Source organism: Lagopus leucura, unplaced genomic scaffold, assembly GCF_019238085.1.
Source record: "Lagopus leucura isolate 7727_CA_CO unplaced genomic scaffold, USGS_WTPT01 Super-Scaffold_741, whole genome shotgun sequence".
In the NCBI taxonomy this organism is placed as follows: domain Eukaryota; kingdom Metazoa; phylum Chordata; class Aves; order Galliformes; family Phasianidae; genus Lagopus; species Lagopus leucura.
In genome coordinates this window covers 5,851,322-5,871,974 of record NW_024962256.1, presented here as the reverse complement: position 1 = coordinate 5,871,974, position 20,653 = coordinate 5,851,322, and the positions used below count along the sequence as shown (strand labels likewise).

The following is a 20,653-nucleotide window of genomic DNA, read 5'->3' as shown; positions in this document are numbered from 1 at the left end:
GTTATGCCTCTTGATAACAGATCTTGATAACTTGGTCTTGACTTGCCTTTAAGATTTACAATTTTAAAAGACTTCCTGGTGTTTCCTATAAATACTCCTTCTTATCCTTTCATTTTGTTACACTTTCAGCATTGTAGTAACAATTATCTCACATTACTCTGAATGTGACTCCGTATTTCTCTTAATTTTGTCAAAGGTTGGTAATGTTGGTTACACCCGTGTTTGTAACCCACTGCTTTCTGAAGTAATTAAATATGTACTGCTCAAGCATCTTAGTCATTTTTACTTCTCTCTGAATTCCCTCCAACTTGTCATTAGGCTTTGTTACAATTTTAAAGATTAGCAACAAGGATTTAATCCTTTTCTCAATTTCCAAGTCATCTTAATGTAGCTCAACAAATAACATAACAGTGTGAAAACAGCAGCAGGTCCAGCAAGAGATTAAAAGAGCAGCACAATTCTCGGTAACCTGAAAACTTTCTTTGGGAGATGATCCAGAAGGACAGCAAAAAAAAATTAACATCCTGAGAAAACATCAATGCTAAGGGGCTTCATAGCAAGAGAAAAGAAAAAAAAAGAGAGAAAAAAAACCAACCCAAAACATTAAGAGTTTTCACTAAAGTAAATCTATGGCACAATTGATATGAAAAGCAGAACATGTACCTGATAGAAGTACAGACAGAGTATGCTTAAGCGTAGGTTTCAGTGATACTATTTCCAATGAGGTTTTCCAAAAGGAGGTGAGAACTTGTGGTTTATGTGTCCCCATGTTTCTGAAAATCTTTCTATATAAATGGGCAATAATCAGCTCTTGATGTCAGTTTTAACTGATGTTTGTTTAGTCACGTGTGTATATTAGACATATGCAATTTCCTGGGTTGCCTTAGGAAATGTCAGACTTTTCCCATTCGTGCTGCTGAAGACTTTTCATTCATCCCTTGTTGTTACGTAAAAAAAATAGTTCGTTGTCTTTTAGAGGTAGAGTTTGCAGGAGGCAAAGACAGCTGGCACCTTCCTGGCGTGTTTCTGAGCTGACACTTTTATTTCAGTGGGAAGGTGAGCAGTTTCTGTCCTGTAGGGCAGCTGTGTCCTTTTTTTTCCACTTCCCAAGGTCCTATAAACAGCTGGAATATGTAGTTAGGATGCCAGATTTCCATTATTATCATAATCAAGGGAAACAATCAAGATTAAACAGGATAAAATATCCATTGTAAAAGTATGGCACAAGATACCACTGCTATTTTTTGTGGTAGCCATTCAACATAAGTTTTGACCATGTTACGTCTTCTATGACACATCTTCTGATCCTCTCTAAACCTAATTCCAGTCTCCTGACACAGTAGCAGCACATAATTGTTGTACATCCTAATGCTGAAAATAAATCAGAAAGAAAAATGGTATCAGTAGCTGAATAATTTTAAATAAAAACATTAGTCAGTAAGAATTGAAAATGAGGCTGCCAGGACAGACGCCTTTCTGTCAGTGTGAGCTACGTGCTGAGCACTGTGTATTTCTGCAGTTCCTGTCTTTTTCTTTGTTGTGTTTGTTGTGCAGCATGCATGGGGATGATCAAAAAGCAATTATGGCGTGAGCAACACTGAAAAGATCTGACAATTTTGTCACTGATTGAGTGCATGTAAGTTTGATAGAGATCACTGGACGGGGCCTTGAGACTGCTTGCACGTAAGTAGAAAAGGAAAGCTAAAAATGCAGATTTGCTTCAAAATTCAGGCCTTGGGACGAACAGGCTGAGCAGTGTGGCATCTTTTCTTGCCCTTGTGAAATGTGGGGACACGGTTGTAAAATTGTTGTGTCCGATCAGTTCAGCTTTTCTTTTAGATCCCTCTGATTGTTCTTCCATTTGATCTTGTGTGTGGTTTTGCTTCTGTTTTTAAGACATGCCCTGTTCATCACCAACACGTTAGTTGTTCTGGTTTTGCTTCCCAATTAGATCTGTGGTAATCAAAGTAATATTTATTCAAGAATGTTACTGGGTTCAGGTTTGTCTGTCAAGTCAGTGTACTGCTGTTGTGTAAGGAGTGGATTTCCATTTTGTTCTCACCTGAGTGTGTTTAACTTCCATTGGCTTTAAAGAGGGTCATGCAGGGTAGTCAAAGGACAAAACAAGCGTTGCACAAACAAACTAGATAATGAGAGTGGAGTTTCTGAAGATGATATTGTGCCATTCTGAATATGTCCTTGGGTGTTTCAGAATGCTTAGATAGCAGCAGCCGCCTGGAATGCTTTTATCATCTGTGTTTGCTCAAGAGTCTGCAACCTTTTCTTTCAGATGCTGGCCTTACACAGCTTTCTGTGCCTCTGTCACCTCTGGAGTAGATTAGTGTAGTATGTGCTATCTTGAGTAATGCACTGCAATCACTGGAGACTTTGGCTGCTGTGGAAAGTGGCTGCTGTCTTATTTAAAGAGATTGATTCAAGTGTTCAAAGTCCTGAACGGTCTGAATCCAGCATGATTGTGAAATCATCTGTCTGGAGGACTTCACACTGCAGAAGGTGATGTAACTGCAAGAGCACAGGATTATAGCCTCACCCTTCCCTTCTCTGGATCTCGAGGGAGTTAGATACAAGGAGTTCGGGCTCCTTGACCTCGCTGGCACATGTTTAGCTTGCATCTTTTACATATTTGAGCTTTTGATCACAGCATATTTTTCTATTCTCATAGGTTTTCCTGAAGACTTTATTGATTTATGTAGGAAAGATTGAGGAGCTTTTACTAATGAAACTGCAAAGAGTTTCATTTAGGCCTTCGTAGCAGAGTTTTATAGGTCATGTCTGCTGGCTTGTGGGGATGGCTGTCATGCAAACAAGTATGAAGTTGTGGTCAAACCTTTCATCTTGTACTAAAAAGCCACATGCTTTTGTTCCCCTTTTGTTACTTCTAAATGTAAATCCACATTTGACTTCAGCTTTGCATCATAAATCTATTTAATTTAGTAGTTTCTGTATATGTACAAATATATATAATCTGGCATCTTTGTAATATTTAAATGTGTATTTCATATTACACTGCAGTCTTGGTGTCCTCAGTAGACCTTTAAAATTGGAAATGCTTTACAGGTTTACCTTTTGCTCTTTTGTGACGAGTTACAATCACTCACATGAAGGTGTTCAAAAAGCCTCTTGCTTCCATATCCCCCTGCAAGAGAAACTTCATCACACTGTCAGAATGCTGTCTGAAAAGCAAGGGAAGAAAGGCACCTGATTCTTCCACTGTGCACATCTGTAGAGCTGGTCACCTTTAGGCTTAAGCACACTCAAAGCATCTGAGAAGATGAGAAGGAGCTAACAATGAAAGCAATGGAACTCACTTTAAAAATCCCATTTCAGATCTCAAGGCATCAGCTGGAGCTGAAGCTGCAGGCAGCTTTCTAGCTGTAAAGCAGTATCAGAATATCAGCCTCTCTGCCAGTTGGCTGTAAGCCAGGTACAGAAATGCACAGGCTTAGAGATATGCTAACATATCCCTGCAAGAGCACAGTGATCCCTGAAGGGTGAGCGAGGGCCTAGGGAATGGGCTGCCCAATGCTGCTAGTGCCCCTGCTTGGCTGCACTGCTGACTGGGGCAAACCAAATCTGCAGGCATTACAAACCAAAGAGCCTTCAAAGTGAGGTTCAGCAGTGACTTGAAAGGAACTACGATAGTGGCTACTCACCTGTAATTTTTTGCCTGTAAACTATACCACATCAGGAAATTGTGATGGGTATCCACATAGAATTTGTTCACACCTTAGAGAAAAAATGTCACCTGTAAGTTCAACTGTGTCCCTTCTTCATCCATAGTAATTGTATGTCCTTAGTAACTCTAAATCCTTAGAACTGTATGTTCCTGCAGCTTGAAATGCTTGTAGGAAGTTGCAGTTGTAAATAACTGTCTCAGGCAAACTTAATAATCATTTCAACAAAAATCCTCACAATTGCAAGCAGAGTATAAAATCTTGTAAATGCTCTCAAAATGCATAGATACGCAAAAACATATTGCAGGGTAAAACACTCGTTCCAGTGAGGTTGTCAAAGGACCTAGAAATGGAGATAGTTTTCCAGCTGCCTTTGGAAAACATCTTCACAGTTATCTGCTGTGATTTTCACAGACGATTGGGTGCCTGACTGCACTGGGAAGTCAAAGCACCTGGCTGACTCTGAAGGCTCTGTTAGATATTTGCTGTTTCAGATGTTGCTCAGCTGCACCTTGGAGAAAGTAGCACTTTTTGAAAATCAAAATTAACCATTCAGAGTAAGAGAGTCCTTCTGAATTATTGTTTTCCTCGGCTTATATTTGCAGTGATGCTGGCTGTTTGTTATACCTATGCAGTGCTATGGAAAATGAGTTGTGGATTCCAGTGAAACACTGACAGTAAAATACTTTGTTTGAGTTACCTCAGGTGCAAAATGAGATGATGAGGGTCTACTTTTACACTAATTAAACATCTGCCACTGAAGTGTGAATGCGGAAGGCTGACTATAGTCTTCCATGGCAGTGTTTGGGTTGCTTACATGTCTACTGTCTACATAGTCAGTTTACAACTGGAAACACAATTTTAAATTGTTATCCCAGACTCATTTATCTGCAGAAAATGCCCCTCAGATCTTGCATCAGTGAACAGGAAGACGTATGTGATACAAGCACCCTATTTTCCCTGTAGCTATATACAGTATTTCATGTCTTATTAACATAATATATCCACGGTGAAGTTTATAGGCCTTGACAGATAGCACCTCGGGTGAGAAAAACGATGACAGAGAAAATTTACTTTTACAGCGTCAGTCTTTCTGGAACTGTTCTTGGACAGCTTGACACCAAAGGCTATAAACGTAGACTGGAATCTGAAACTTCTGCAGTGACCTTGTTTTAGAAAACACTATTCTTATCTCCTCATGCTTATTTCTCTCTTTTGGCAGACGCTCCTCATAGTACGTTCCTTACCATGTGCTCCCCTGTTTCTTGAGCAATGCCTTCGTACCCATTGTTTGTTTACTATCTGCTTTTATTGCAGGCATGCAATCTAAAGGCCTGCTTTATGCAAGAACAAGAATTACATTTGTAAGCCATGTGGCTTGTTGTAAGCTTGTCTTCTCTGTTTCTTTTGCGTTTCTTTGGCACAAAGCTTCTTCAGGAGGAGAGTTGGGCCCATGCTGAGCGCCATACAAAATTTTACTTTTAGTGGCAGTAGTTTTGTGCGTTAAAATTTAAAATTGGCCATTCTTTATATTAGTAAAAATGGTACTGCTGTCTAAATAACAGAGCAGCCATATTCAAACTTAAGGCAAAGGATTGAAAATATGGACAAAGCCAAAAATACAATCCTTTGTAAGATAGATGTGAAATGGATTTAAACAGTATTTTTACACATATTTCACTATTTATAAACAGTGTCGAGTGCTTCTTTTCACATAAAAGTTTAAATACACTTTTCTTTGGTGATGGTTTTCACATTGGGCTCGCTTACTATCTGCACGACACACTTTTTCTGCTGAACTTTCACTGCCTGTTGTTTCAGAGACAGGAGACCTTGGGTGAACAATGATAATCCAAGGTGTGAATGCATTAATAGTCTCTGTGCATTTGATATGTTTTGGTTTCCTGATGTCCTTGCTGAGATCTGCTGGTGTTGCATGATCCTGAAAACAATCTTGTCCCCTTCTCAGCACGTTCTGTCCTCACGCTTTCTGAAAAAAATAATCCTATTGTGTGGCAGACCTACTAAAACATCTGAATTTAAACTATGAGAGGTCTGATGCTGTAGGTGATCACAGTTTCTGCAAAGCGGCACAGATTCGTGAAGTGTGAGCTCAAAAATATCTGCATCAGAAACATTATGTCCAATGTTATCTGCAGACAATGCATGGGGACAGCTGTCACTTAACTTCAGTGTTTGTTCTAAAATGACTGAGACCAATGGGAGATCTTCCATTAATTTGAAAAGACTTTAAATCCAGCTGAAAGAAGCTGTGATCACAGCTTGCCACCACGCCTTAAGTACTAAAAGGCAAGGCATATTTTTGTGGTCAGTGAAAATCCTAGTTTTATAAGATACACATGCATGCAGAATGTACTAAAACAACTGGTTGTTTTTTTTTTCTAAATCATAATCTTCACAAAGAAATAGAAACCAGATCCAGATCTTTTTATTATATCTAATGGGATCAATCCTACAGGATTCTTTTGCAATGAGAAAGCAAATAAACATGATTAAAGGATTGTTTCTTTGAGGCATTAAAACAACTTTATAGACATTAAGTTTAAAATGTGGCATCATTTAGAGAATTACTTTTTCTCTTGAACAAATTCTTGGTTTCTTGAATTACCAGACTGATGCAGTTTAGCAATAATTTAGCCTAAACACTTAGAGGAATGTCAACAGCATTCTTTTCTGCTGGCAAAGAAGACTAAAATAATAAATCAATATTGGAAAGACCAAAAGCAGAGGAAGGATCTTTCTTGCATTTGTATGCTCCAGTTTGAAGATGTTGGTGCAGTTTGTTGTACTTAAATGAAAACGGACAAATATCAGTCTTCAACTCACAGCTTTATGTATCATCAAAGCCAGTTTTGAATAATTGTTTCGGATTTCATTTGTAAGCCAGTGAGCTCTGCCATCTTTCTTTATCTGTTACTGAATTGTGAAGTCAGAGGCAGACCGTGTTCTTGTTTACATTTGTGTAAATACAGGAAGTGGCTTATTTTGGTTTCTATTTTTTTTTATGTAGCCGTTGTAATTATTTCAGCATTCAGTCATAGAAACAGTCACAGAGATGTTAGTCTTGTATAAGTTGAACCGTTTTTCTTAAAAAGAGTCATCTCTTCATATTATGATCTAATTTGACTTTTAATTGCTTGTTACTGCTCATAGTAATTCTTCACCTTTGCAGAAATAATGTGACTTACTGACTGGTAGCCTTTATTTTTGCATAGTAGGCTCCCTGTTTAGAAATCTTCAAGAACTGACATTGATATCTTCCTTTAGAAAGAGTTTATAGCAAGTAATAGATTGGTATCATCTCACAGAATTCTCAGCTCTCTAGTGATTAGGGAGAAAAAATACGTCAGAGTTCTCATCTCTCTCATGATGAGATAAGATACCGTGCAGAGAACCTCACTCTGTTCATTTGGGATGTCGAGTACTTTCATCTGTGTGTGTGTGTGCCCTCATTAAAGGCTCCACAAATAGAAGTACGCAATAGTTTAAAAAGAATATGCAGGGATTAGTGGCACATTAAGCTTTTAAGGCAATATTGATACTACTCAGGATATCATTCAGTTTGGACATCTTAACCTAACCTAGACAAATTACTCATGGTGACTGATGATGATCTAGACTTTAATTTTTAAAAATGTGTTATTATTGGAATCGTCTTGAATGTTTTCCAAGAACCTATTTTAACCAGAGAATTCATACTAAAATAGCCACTTCCACAATATTTCTATTTTTTCTTCATATGTTTGGTTTGCTATACTTTGTCTACCAAATAAAATAGTCCCCCTTATAGTCCAAAATGTAACTTTCTGTCATATATTTCTTTTTTAGAAGTTACATTCTGAAAAAAAAACAAAACAAAACACAATCAATTACATTTGTAGATTATGTTTCAAGAACATTTCTAGCACCTATCTCTGTAAAGGAGCTATAATGGTTTAACCTTTTTGCTTTGGAGAATATCCTATGAAACAAAAAAGGAAACTATATTGCATTAATACACATTTTAAACATCCTAAGGCCAACCAAAATATGTTTATTATGGTAAAAACTGTGTTTGGTATTCACTGGGCATTTCTTATGAACATCAGAGGGGTTTTTGTTATTTTTCATTTCCATTCAAGATCTGAAATGTCTGGGTCCTGCTGCCTTGTTAAACTGGAGGTCATTGGAATTCATTAAGATTTCCTCCAGTGAGCAGTCAGTTTCCTCAGCCCTAGGAGGATATACAGATGTCCTTGTTTATGTCAAGTAGCCCCTAAAACTGATCAAGCTATTTCTTATTTGTTCTGTAACTTCCTTAGCATTTCTTCAGCTGATCTGTGAGCTTCCTTTATTCCTCTATGCAGGTGTATGTTTGTGTGACCTCTTTTACCTCCCGGATACAGAGTGAGACAGATGTAACCTAATGTGCACTGAGGTGCCCGCTCCTTTGATCCATTCTGTTCTCGTCTCAGTGATTTGGATTGACATTTGTGTTGTATTTACAGATTTGTCAAACAGTTTCCCAAACATCTTAGAAAAATGAATACCTTAACCTGACATGTACCTACATGCAACTTAAATGACTGTTTCCCTGTAAGTAGTCAACATGTGGAAACTGAATATTCTCCTACTTTTGAATTTTCCCTTTGGATGCAGGTTATTTGCAGCATCACATCAATCATTCTCCTTGTCTTTCAGTGCCATGCATTTTCTTTCCATTATTTCTTTGGACCACAGGAAGCTTCAGAAAGCAGCTAGGGAGGTGCCTGGTAACTATCATATGTTCTATTTCTGTGATGACATTTTTATGTGTCACAGGTGCACAATGAGAGATAATGCTTTCATGTGACTTGTTGAGGTTGATAATTTTCTGAGTTGTTTCCCTTTTACATTGCCAAATTCAATGTAATCAGCCTGGTACAGGATATTTTTAAGGGTTCAAATTATGACTTGTACTGCAAATAGCGCTGCAATTTTGGAGATGCCTAATTCAGTGAAGCAGTCAGCAAAACATAGCTATGAACAATAACACCTAGACGTGCTGCCTGGGGATTCAATATATTCTCTTGAGCAGAGGCCATACGGAGTAGGGTATGTAGAATTTTGACATGCTGAGCTGCTCGCTTGTAGAGGTGGCTGAGTGACCTGACCTTCTGCTGATCTGTGGGAGCCAGTGTGCTCATTACTTACTTAATCACTGCATATGCTCTCAGAAATCAGATAGACAGCAAAAATAAATTCATTGGCTGATGAATAGATAGCTTTGTTTCTTTTGGAGCAATAGGAAATGTGTAGTAATCACAGAATCACAGAATGGCCAGGGTTGGAAGGGACCTCAAGGATCATGAATCTCCAACCCCCCTGCCACATGCAGGGCCAAAAAAGTAAAGCAAGCAGTCGGGCTGATACTTTAAAAACATCTTGAGATAACAGTAGTTTTACTCTACATACATGGTGTGCATTTGGAGAGAAATACTCAGAGGATAACATGACCACATAAAATTATATAACAAATGTTATATTCATCTGCTTCTTTTCCCTTTTTTAAAATACATCCAAGGTAGAGGAAGAGCAGTGAATTTAAGGAGGAATTGTACTCAGGACACACAGTGTGAATGGAAGCACTGAAACTGAGTCCATCTTCCAGTTTATATACACAGCATCTGGCACAGTCCACTGAGGTCCACAGTAAAACTCTCAGATGTTCCTGTGATGTGTTTCTGTTGGAGATGCTGTTCAGCATGCAACATACCTACCTTGTATGGTTTCCAAAAGAAGGGGGGAAAAAACACGGTGCAAGCAGTAGTTAGCTTTGTGCTGCCATTTCTACATTTGAAAGGTGTGTGTCTAGGTGTTTTAAGCACCAGAAGAGCATTTTCAGTTTCTAGAATACAGCAGATTTGCTGCAGAAACATCCAGCTATGAAATGGTGGAGAATTCTATGCAGATTCTGATCTTAGAATAACATGTTTCCAAATGATGCTGAGAAATGTACTAGGAACAGGTGTACTAAGAACAGTATAAACTGTTTCTTTTGAAGAAACGCTTTGTATTTCTTGTGCTTCTTTATTGAAAGGCTGTAATAGTGATGAACAGCTTTTCTTGTCCTTACAAAGATTTCTTGCTAAATAATTGAAGAGGGAAAGGGAAGATAGCAACTCGTTTAGGGGAGCACAGCTTCCCAGTTGACTCTGCATTAACATTAATTTATAAGCTATTACTATGTGAACCAATAAGCAGAACTAAAGATGTCAAAGTGCTGTAAACTGTAATGTAGGGGGAGATTGCAATAACAGTTATGCGAATGATAAAAAAAATCAGATACCATACATTTAATGGTGCTCCAGAATATCTAAGAGGGATATTCAGAGTACAAAACCATCACATTGTTTTACATATAGTTTGATTTATACAGATAGCAACTTTCTCTGGTACCAGTGTAGGGTACACAGCATGCTGATCTCCACATCTGTAATCAGATCTGTAGATCTTGCTGTCAGATGCATTGAAAGCATTATCCCAGTGCCTATATTCCTGCCATTTGTGCCTTGTGCTCCCAGCTTGCTGACTCTCAGTGCTGCCAGATCAGCACCTTGCTGAGACCCTCATAGTCATGTGTGAGAAACACAGAACTCCCTTTGCTGGCTAGCCACAGATTTGTGCAGCACACACCACGTGTGAGTGTGGCCCTTAGAGGGCACTGCAGTGATCTGCTGCTTTCTCATGAAATTTTCATCGATGCTAATGGCTAACATCTATGCAGCAGCTCCGTTAGAAGCAGTGAGGTCAGACAGCTATTATTCTTGTATGGGAAGTTTATGACTGTGTGTCTGAGCCCCTTGTGTGAGGAACTGAATGTTTGCCGCTGCAGCTTTCTGGAGATCACTTTCTGTGTTTGCAAAAGAGGATATGAAATCACGGTTCCTGATGTGTTTGAGAGGTGTCAATCCCAAGTAGGTGCTTGAGGGGAAACCCAAGCTCCTGCAGTGATCGTGCTCCTCTGCATAGCCACAGTAATGCCCTGTGAAGTACTGGATTGGTTGCTAGAGTTTAATGCCGGTAGGTGCTTTGGTAGCCTAGCAGTACTGCCTGGTTCAGAGCTGGAAAAAAGGTTCTTCCTTTGTGTTGCTGCTCCCCTGCAATGTACCAAGCCAGCTCATGCTTGTTCACTGAGAAGCAAAGCTCTTTCCAAGCCCACCCTAACATTGAATCTTGTTTAGGACACCTGCTGATGAGCTCATCCAGGACATAAGGATGTGTGTAAGGACAGGTATTCTGAGAATGTAGATGGCTTTACTTTTGCCATCCTTTCAAAATCTATCTGCAGTATTTTTACATTTGATTTACTATATTTAGACTCACTTCCTGTTATGCTTACAAAATCTCAACCTCTAAAACCAACCAGATTACAAACAACATATCAAAACAACCATAAAAGTGACAAAGTTCCTAAGGAATCAAAATAAAGTCTTTCCAGCTCCAGAGTGGTTCATTTGATACGGGAGCCCTTTCTCAAAGTGTTCTTTCTTTAGATTGAAATGCAATTTTAAGTTTGCTTTCAGTTGAGAGAGTTGAAAAAATAGTATATTCCTTAATTTTTCTGTAATTTATCTGCGTAATTCATTTTTATCTCTATAAAACAAAACAAAATCTAAGGTGCCTTAGTCGAATATTTGATGTTTCAGAATAAAAATCCAAATTTACCACAAATACATTTTTTTCCCCCAGTTCCTCTCATTAGATTTTAAAAGGAGATGCTAAGCTCTCTGGGAAGGGTCTTATTTCTGAAGCTAGCAGTCACATGCCTTCAAATATTCTCCTTCTGCATTATTCACAACACCTACAGCTGAATGCGTAGCTTAGGCAACCTGGCTTGATATTGAATAATGCAGTCACTGCCTTGACATTCAGAAGGATGTCTGTACCCAGCAAATGCTATTTTTATGTGTGTTGTTGCTTGAAGCATCATGCAAGAGCAGCCTGCATGGCAGGCTTTCTTCCTGGAAGTATACGATTTGGGTGCATGTTTGTTTTTCTTGATTACTCCTTTTTCTTTTCTTCCTTCCTTCATTAATTATCCCAATACATTTTAAAGCCTACGGTCAATTACTATTGAAGTGCATTTAGTTTGAAGCAGAAGTTTCTGCTATTTAAGCCTCTTGTCAGGAAAACAAGTGTTGAAGTTGTTTGGTTTCTTACTTCCGAGGTTGTTTGATGACAGCATAAATATTCAGCTTGACTAAACATGCAATTACAGCAGACTATTGGCCAGATGTTCCCTTTGTTGCGTGGCCTGGAGCCAGAGGGAAGCACAAGAAGCAGCAGCCCTGGGGCACACTGTCCCCACTTTTTGGGAGCCTGATCCCCTCAGAAGCTCAGCACCTGGCTGGGGTTGGCGGAGTGCTGCCATCCCCCTGCTGTTCCTGCTCTGTCCCTCGCTGCTCCTCAGCGGTTCACCACGTCCTTCTGAGAGGCAGAAAGCTGAGGAGTTTGGTATATTCTCTGGGTTTCAGGAGGAGGTGTTGGTTGTGGTGCCTACAGGATTGGTGCAGGCCTTCCAGGTGAGTCAACTGTGAGCACGTGAAGCATTTCACTGGGGCTTTACCTTGTGCATTGCACCTTTGGTCTTTCACAGAGGGAATATGGCTGCAAGGAGCTGCATGAATGAGGGCTGAGTGAGGGCTCTGCTCATAGCCGTGCACTCAGGGAGGAAACCTGGGGGGAAAAAAAAGGAGAATGTGCTGAGCGAGCATCTGCAGCACCCAGACTTTGGTTCAGACTTTGCCAGTCCTCCAGAGATTCAAAGGGATCCTCTGGTGAGAGGGCTCGGGGCAATCTTTGGTGGCATGAATAATTTACAGTGAATCTCAGTGATCTCTTGAGCTTGGAAGTCAGTAAGGAGCTGCACTGCAGTCAGTAGCCTTGTTTGTTCCACGAGAACTGCAAGCAGTGCTTCCACAATTTGAATGGCTGCTGAGGCTGGAAAATAAGGGAGAACTGGACCCGAAAAGCAAGGGAGAACAGGGTAACGGTTGCTCTGGCTGCAGGATATCGGCTTTTTATTCTCGGGTTTATAGCGTCTTTGGAAAAACCTTTACAGCTTAATGGTGGTGCAAGTGCCCGTGGGCGTGCCTCTCTCCCAGGTCCTGCAGAGGTGGGAATCAGCTAATGAGCGGGATCGGAGCTTCCGAAGGACACGGGTCGAGAAAGAGCCCGCTCCAAAGGCCAATGAAGCACTGCGGTGCTGTGACGGTAACCCCGCAGTCTGTGGTTGTGGGGAACCTGTCAGCGACTGCGGAACGTTCGTCCCCTCCGAGCCACAGCGCTCCTCGCTCAGCCGCCGCCGGGCCCGCAGCGGGGAGGGGCCGCGCCGCCCCCTGCCAGCGACGGGGCCTGGCTGCAGCGGCACCGCCCGCAGGAAGGCGCGGCGGGGTGGGGACGGGAGGAAGCGGCGGAGCCTCCCCCGGGCTGGGCTCCGTGGCCGGCCCATGCTTCGGCGGGAGCGGTGAGCGGCGGGCTGAGGGAGCCGCGGGGCGGCGGCGGGCGGCCATGTCGGAGAGCGAGGGCGGCGCGGCAGGTGAGGCGGGGGGATTCGCCGCAATGCGGGAGCGCGGCGGGGGGAGGCGGCCGGGACCGGTGGAGGGGAAGCGGGGGCGGAATCCCGGCCGGCTGCCCGCTGCGGAGCACCGCGGGCGGCACCTCGGGAGGGAGCCGGGGCTCGGAGCGGATCCCGCCGCCCTCCGCAGCCCCGGGGAGCCGCTGCGGCGACCCGGGAGGGAGCGGGGTGCGGGAACAATGCGGCCGCCGAGGCCTTTTGTGGCCGTCCCGCCCGGCGGCCGGGAGGGAGAGAGAGGGCTCGAGTGGGAGAGCGGGATGCGGGCATCGCTGTGGTGTGCTAGGAGAGCCGGGCGGGAGGCAGCACTGCGGCGAGGCGCCGGGACGGTGCGTGCGGGTCGGCGGCTGGAAGGGGCTGCTCCCCGCGGGCCTGCAGGGAGGGTCTCACTGCGGTCCGTCGATGCTCGCACCGCGCCCGGTGACAGGCAGAGCTCCGCAGGGACGGGGATGATCCCTTCCTGTTGGGGATGCTGTAAATGCGTGGCTGGGGGAACAGCCCGAAGGACAGTGTGGGCTTAACCTGGCTCGTCTCATTGTGTCTCTCCAAACCTTCTTCCTCACTGAATGGTGTAGAGACTGGGGAAATGGATGCTGAGCCTTGGGTGGTGGTGGTATGTGTACAGAGAAACTTAAAAGACTGTTAGTACAAATCAAAGAATTGTGGGCTTTGGAAGGGACCTCTGGAGATCATCCAGTCCAAGCCCCTGATAAAGCAAGTTCCCTTGAGGTAGGTTGCAGCAACAAATCCTGGAAATAAATTAAAGGAAAGCTCTTCTGATGAGCTTATTCAGCTGTAAGCCTCAGCACATCTGGGGATGCAGCTCTGTTTTGCAGGTGGGGATGGTGACTCAGATGGGTGCAGACAAGCACCAGCCACAGGACCGGTCAGAAGGCCTCCTTATGGACTGATTTCCTACAGAAGACAGCAGAGCCTTCTTTGCACAGAGAACTTGTGATGCTCAGGAGGCCTGTTTTCAAAATTTCCCCCCAAAACTGAGGTTCTCTGTTGGAGAGAAGGAAGAAAAAAGTGCATCTGTGAGTGGGATTTGGGGAGCACTTTAAATAAAAGAGGTAAACTGTAGCACACGTGGAATAAAAGAGTGCCCATTTCAAACAGTACAGATAATACTGTTTATAAACTGGTTGAATTTTCAAGATCTTTACTGCATATTCACCCCCATCATGTACATGTTTAATGCTTTATGTATAAGTTGCTGGTGCTTACTCTGTTTGAAGGTACCTGTGACAGTTCTGTAGCTGACAACAGGAAGGAACAGAGTGACATTTGTGTGTTAGGTGACAGAGTGCTGTATATTGTTGGCTGTAATAAAGCTGCAAGGTTAGTGCAAGGCAGTGTTGAGAATAAGTGACTTGTGACAGAAGGAGAATTTGTTCAGGAGGGGTTTTGCTAGAAGATGGAATGTCATGCAGTAAATCAATGATTTGCTGTGCCAGAAATCTTTATGTGCTTTCCATTCTCTGGAATGCTGAAGCTGTCAGAGAAGAAAGACTTCAGGGATAAAATGTGATTTAGTAGGTGTTGTATTGACAGTCCAGGGGCTGCAGCCACTTACTGCAGCGTAGTACAATGCGTAGAAGAGAGGTCTGTATGTAAAACAGCACGGCGTTGCATGCGGAATCTGCCCATCGCTTATATCTCCAGTCAGCACAGCACTGCGGTATCTGCAGATTGCAGATTGCTCAGGGTGAGCCTCGATGCAGTCATTTGTGCCCCTGAGCTGTTGCATGTGGAACTTCTCATTGTACTGCCTTCTAGTGCTGGTCAGCCAATGGGTGATGCTGATTCAGTTCTCCTTTACTGTACGCACCCTGTGAATTTTCAGTTCATTCCCCTGGGGTAGCAGCGGGTGCCTAGCAGTGCAGGGAGCTGCCCTGCTCTGAGCTGCGGGGTTTCCCCAAAGCTGGGTTTGACTGCAGGGAGGCCCTGCGCTGCTCAGCACTCGTATGGCGTGACACCGCTGTGCTGGCCCAGAGCTGGGAGCAGTGCGGCTCGGACGCGGCTGCGGCTTTGGATGCAGCTGAAGTCAGCAGCCCCAGGAGGCTGATGCTGTGCAGGAAGACCTGAATGCTGCCTCAGCTGCAGAAGATCTGATCTGCAGGTGTAAATGTCATGGTGTAGGTTCTGTTTTGCTCTCTAACTCTGTCCCTGTTGTTGGGGTTACACATGAGTTGACTGGTGTCTTGCCTCGTGCTCTTTTCTGCCAAATGCTTTTTACTGTACTCTGCTATGATGTCACTTCTGAATCCCTTCACCTCCATTTTCTGTACCTGAATTAGTTCTGCCTTTTGGTGTTGTATTAGGTGGGATTTCAGAAGTCATTTACTCCAAAGAGTGCAACATTTATAGCTTAGAAGTGTTTCTCTGTGGCTATTTTAGTCTACATATTGTAAAGGAGCAGCTTAGCTTAGTCCAGTATTTTAAAAAGCACTGCTGGCCCTCAATGAATGATAACAGAGAAATGGGTAAGGAATAAACAGCATGGCACTCAAGTGATGTGACTTCCCAGGAGGAGAACAGTCGTGACCACAAGTAGCTCTGAAACAACTTTTTATGGGAGCTTGGCTCTATTCCTTTTATTTATTTATATGTAAGGTAGTTGTTGAGATCTGCCGTAAGCAGCTCAGTGAAATCATGAGAGTCTTTGAGTGTTGCATTCAGAAGTGACTTCAGCTTCTTCTGTGGTGACCTTCTGAGTGACAGTTGTCACTCTCACAGAATCACAGAATCGCCTGGGTTGTAAGGGACCTCAAGGATCATGAATCTCCAACCACCCTGTCTGGCAGGTCCACCAACCTCCGCATTCAGTACTAAACCAGGCTGCCATCCAGTGTGGCCTTGAACACCTCCAGGCATGGGGCATCCACAGCCCCTCTGGGCAGCTTGTTCCAGCACCTCACCTCCTCTCATAGTAAAGAACTTCCCGCTGATATCCAACCTAAATCCACCCTGCTTATCCTCTGCTCTCCTGTTAAGCACCCTCGCTAACTGGCAGTAGAAATGGGTGAAGCTCCAAGTTACGACACATTCGTGCAGGGCTACTCAGCTGTGTTTTCCCACTAGAAAAGAGGAAGACTTGGAATCTGTTTCAAGAATGAACTCTGAAGTCCATCAGTTGTGACTGTAATTGGTATGCTCACTTCACAGATGTTTTACTGAAAAAGTGCACAGCTGGTTTGTAACATGAGGTCACAGATGTTGATGTTGCACTCAGAGAAAGCTGCTGTCAAGTATGAACTGAAGGGATCTGCTGTGCCACTAGTGTACGTGAAGACTTCATGTTCCTAACTGCAGCAGAGGTCCTGGCTCCTGGCTTCATCAGATTGAGGCTGCCTCTGCTCAGCCACCGGGTGCCTTTTGGTCTTAAAAAGAACATTCCATAGATCTCATTACTCAAAATATGTCAACTATGACCCATTTGCTGTTGTGTTAAGGAACATAGTGATATGCATTTAAAATAAACATATGCAAGTTTTAAATTTTACTGTAACTATTACTGAAGCAGTAACTTTTCACTGTTTTAAAATTAGGATGGCAGTGCGTATTAAAACAGGAAATTCCTTCGAAGTCTGCCTCAAAGGGATTTGAGAGAGGATTTTGTGTAAATGAAAAGGAAAATGCAGTCAATTCTAACAAAAAAAGTAAATAAACAAAAAAATACTCAGAATCTGGAGGTCAGCGCTGAGACTGGAAAGCCTTTGTTCCTGTCTTCTGATGCCTTTGCTAAGGGCAGCATCAGGGTATGTCAGGAACAGGGAGCTGCACGGGGAGCCGCGTTGGCTCGCCCCGCTGTTGGCATGCTGCTGTGCTCTGCTTATGGATAGAAGCTGCTGGGTTCACTCAGCAGTGGTTTGGGCGCGTGGACTGGCTCTGGAAGTATCTTAATTTGCAAATACAAGGGACCCGGAAGGGTCTTCCTCTGTTTGTTCCATCAGTAATTCTGTAAGCTTTGGCCGACTCTCAGTCTGTGCCCTGGAGATGCAGTTTTCCTAGGAATTCTGAGAGATGTTTCCATCAGCTTGTATTGTTTGCAGTCAGAAAGAAGCATGTATATGAATGCAGTTTTATAGCAGCATTTGCTTGAAATCTGTGCAAGATTATTTGCTATCATCTCAGAAGAACTACCGTCTCTGTTACAGAAATGTCCCCAGTCAACTGTAGTTTCCTTGAGGAAGGAGGCAAGTTGTTTTTGTGTTGGGTGAAGCAAGCAGCATAGAGATCCTCTATGAATTCTGCTTTGACTTGCTCTTGTCTAGATATATTTTACATTGATGATGCTTTTCTGCACCATTCTTTAAGGGTTTCTCAGTCTCTGTGTGTACTCCAACCATTTTGAAGTTCAGAGTGCTCTGAGCTTGCCTGTGCAGCATGGCCTTTTGTCACGAGGTTTTTTTAATTCATGGTTTTTTTTCTTCCCATTTCATATGAACTCTGGACAGTGGATATTTGGGTATATCCCCCCTTGTTACTGCAGCCAGGCTGTTTGTCTTTAGTCAGAGATAATGAGAGCATTAAAATCACAGTTGCTTTATTCAGTTCTTACCACCTTCTAGTCGCTGTTTGAGAAATGCATTCCTGACAACTTGATGTTGCAGATTTCATCTTTGAGGACTCCTGAGGCTTTTTCTCTATTTAAAGACCAAAGTACCTGTGGTTATGATAGGCTGACTGGCAAATGGCCCCATTCCCTTGTTCCAAATAGATCCAACAAATTTAACATCGCTTTCTTAAGTTTCCATGGATACCTCGCTAGAACACATGCTGTAATCAAACCAGTAGGGCATGCCATTTGCAAAAGCTTTCACTATTGTCATAATGGAACTGCTGAATTCAAACCTGTCCTTTTAGAGTAGCTCTCCTTCTTACTCAGCTTCTGGTTTTACCCATAGCAGGCTGGATCCTGTGCTTGTCCCTGTGGAAGCACAGCTTTTCAGTTGGCTGTCTCCTAGGTTGGTGTTGGCCTCTGTGTGATGTGTATGCGTAGTCGTGAATGTAGTCCTGATGGGTGCTGGTATTAAAAACCTCTGGAAATTGATTTTAATCAGTGTCTGCATGATTTTATGATCTGTGCCACAGATCCTAAACATCAGTTTTCTCTCTTCTGTCCTTCACTTTTCTCCCCGTAAGGTATTTTCCTTTAAGCCTGATGGCAAATGTGTTCTCAAGACTGTAAGTTAAAAAGAATAAAGAAACACAAACTTATTTTTGATTTAGCTGGGAAGTGTCAATCTAAATCAAAACCCAGAGACTATAGATTCACAGATGACTTTGCTGATGGATTGTCAGATTTGACACTGCTTCTTGCAGTTGCACAACAGCTAGTGCTCTCTTATTTTCCCACTTCAGCCTTGAAGAATGTTAAGGGATTCATATAGCTCTTTTCCTTAGTTTTTGTTAGTTTGCTTGCTTTTGAAGGAGAAGTGGGGGGACAGGGAGACAAATTTATTTCCTCTGCTGGACAAGAGATACAGAAAAACTGAACGGTGATTTTTGTTCAGTCTTTGACTAATTCTCCGTTGAATATCTTCACCCAGAAAAGAAAATCTAGCATTGCTTTGTTTTCAGGATGTAATTACATCTCGAGAAGATCTTATGTAGGAACTCGCAGTAAGACAGGGAATTCTGTAGTGCCGTATTTATTTGATTCCTATTGTTTTTTAAAGGAAAAAAACAAGCCAGCCCGCTCTCAGCTGGTAAGTGGTGCATTTCCCCAAGTGACCAACATCGCACATGCTCTGTTCTATGTGTGGTCCTGGGAACTGGAGCATAATCTTATTAGTGCCATTCCTGACAACCTTGCAGTGAACCAAGTAGATGAGGTGGATGATGACAGACATGTTGATGAAAGAGAAGCGGCAGGAGACCTTTTCTAGGAAGCTCTCTTTTCAAAGAATCTAGATTCTGCTTATTGGCGTGGTTTGTTTTCTGTTGCTTAGGTCTTTCTGTTTGGAAACAAGGGGGGAGGAGGTGAGTGATAAAGAAAACTGCTTGCATGGGGGCTGGTAGTGCAAGGAAGCCTGAAGGAAGCAGGTTCAGAGGAGCCTGTTGAGGAGAGAGGAGGTTATTTACTGTGTGTTAAAGGTGCCTGTAGCATACCTGTGTCTGTGGAATAATTAGAATGATTGTGCAGAGTTGTCTTACGCTACAGTGAGCCACAGAATTTTTTGTTAACCCACATTTATCACAACGTGCATCTGCTAAAGCAAAATGCCTTTTCCTTACGATGCATAAGGCAGAGTCAATTTTGTTCTTGGGGCAAAAGAGCTGGAGGTCAGAAGTGAGCAATCAGTACAAAGCTGCTGCTGCTCAGTTCTCAAACCCCAGGCTCTGGGGTGTGGTAGATTCTGAGTACATGAGAAAAGTCTTGGGTCTGGTGAAGAGTTGGCTGAGGTTTTACAGACCCAGTTATGGAGAGTGCTTGATAGTTCTGTTGAAGTCCACTTTACCATGCGCTAGGGAGGTCAGATCAAATTAGGTAATATCCTACATACTGCCAAGGAGAGGAGAGCTGAACTTACAGCACCTGGCATATTCAGTAAGTTTTTGCAAGTTCCTGTGCGTGTCTTTCATCTTAAATTAAATTCACAAAAAGTAGGCAGTGTCTGTTTTTTCCTTCTGCTGGTGAGGTGCGGGAAAATGAATGTTATCCACAAAATGAGGGATGGGATGGACGTGGGATTGTATTCTGATAGTCTTAGCAAAAATATGGAAGGCTTGAATGATATTTGAAAGCTTGGTAGATAGTGAAAAAGTAGACACCTCCAGTCAAGCTGCGATCATAATGGGAGACAATGGAGAAGCGTAAGTGAGAAAGTTCATAGCTCATAATGAGATTTCTGATTTTCAGAATTGTATCAAAAAATTGGCAGAATTCTTGCTATAGAAAATTACTGTGCTGTAATTGATATTGGGGCAATGAGTATCAGTTCTTTGAGTAACCAGTTGTTATGAAAGAGTATCAGGAAAGTTGGATTTGTCTCAGGGATTTGCCATGGCTGTATTCAGAGAAGGAAAGTGCATTGCAGTCTTTAGCAAACCAGCTGGATGCCTACTGGCATTTTAAAACAAAGAGCTCTGATTCCATTGATGTTAATAGCAGTAGTGTCGCTTGGTTCAGTAGAAGCAGGAGGTTCTTAGTTCTGATAGGAAATATCTTTTTATTATGCAAGAGAATCTTTTAAGTGTTTCTTTGTATTTGCTTTTTTTCCCATCTCTCTCTTTTTGTTGTTCTATAATTATTTTCAAAGGCCATCTTTGTATTGCAGTAAAATTGCTCTAGGTTGTCATGTTACATTTGGAAGCTATGACATTTTGTGCTTAA

General features: G+C 42.5%; 1 protein-coding gene across 1 annotated transcript in view; it reads left to right on the top strand.

The window, feature by feature from the left end:
- The first annotated feature begins 13,237 nt into the window (after positions 1–13,237).
- The window catches only part of HSPA12A (heat shock protein family A (Hsp70) member 12A), a 47,467-nt gene continuing 40,051 nt past the window's right edge, over positions 13,238–20,653 (top strand). The window contains exon 1 of the mRNA XM_042863899.1: positions 13,238–13,275. Coding sequence (XP_042719833.1) covers positions 13,248–13,275 — 28 coding nt within the window. The 5' untranslated portion in view covers positions 13,238–13,247. The remainder of the gene's footprint in view (positions 13,276–20,653) is intronic.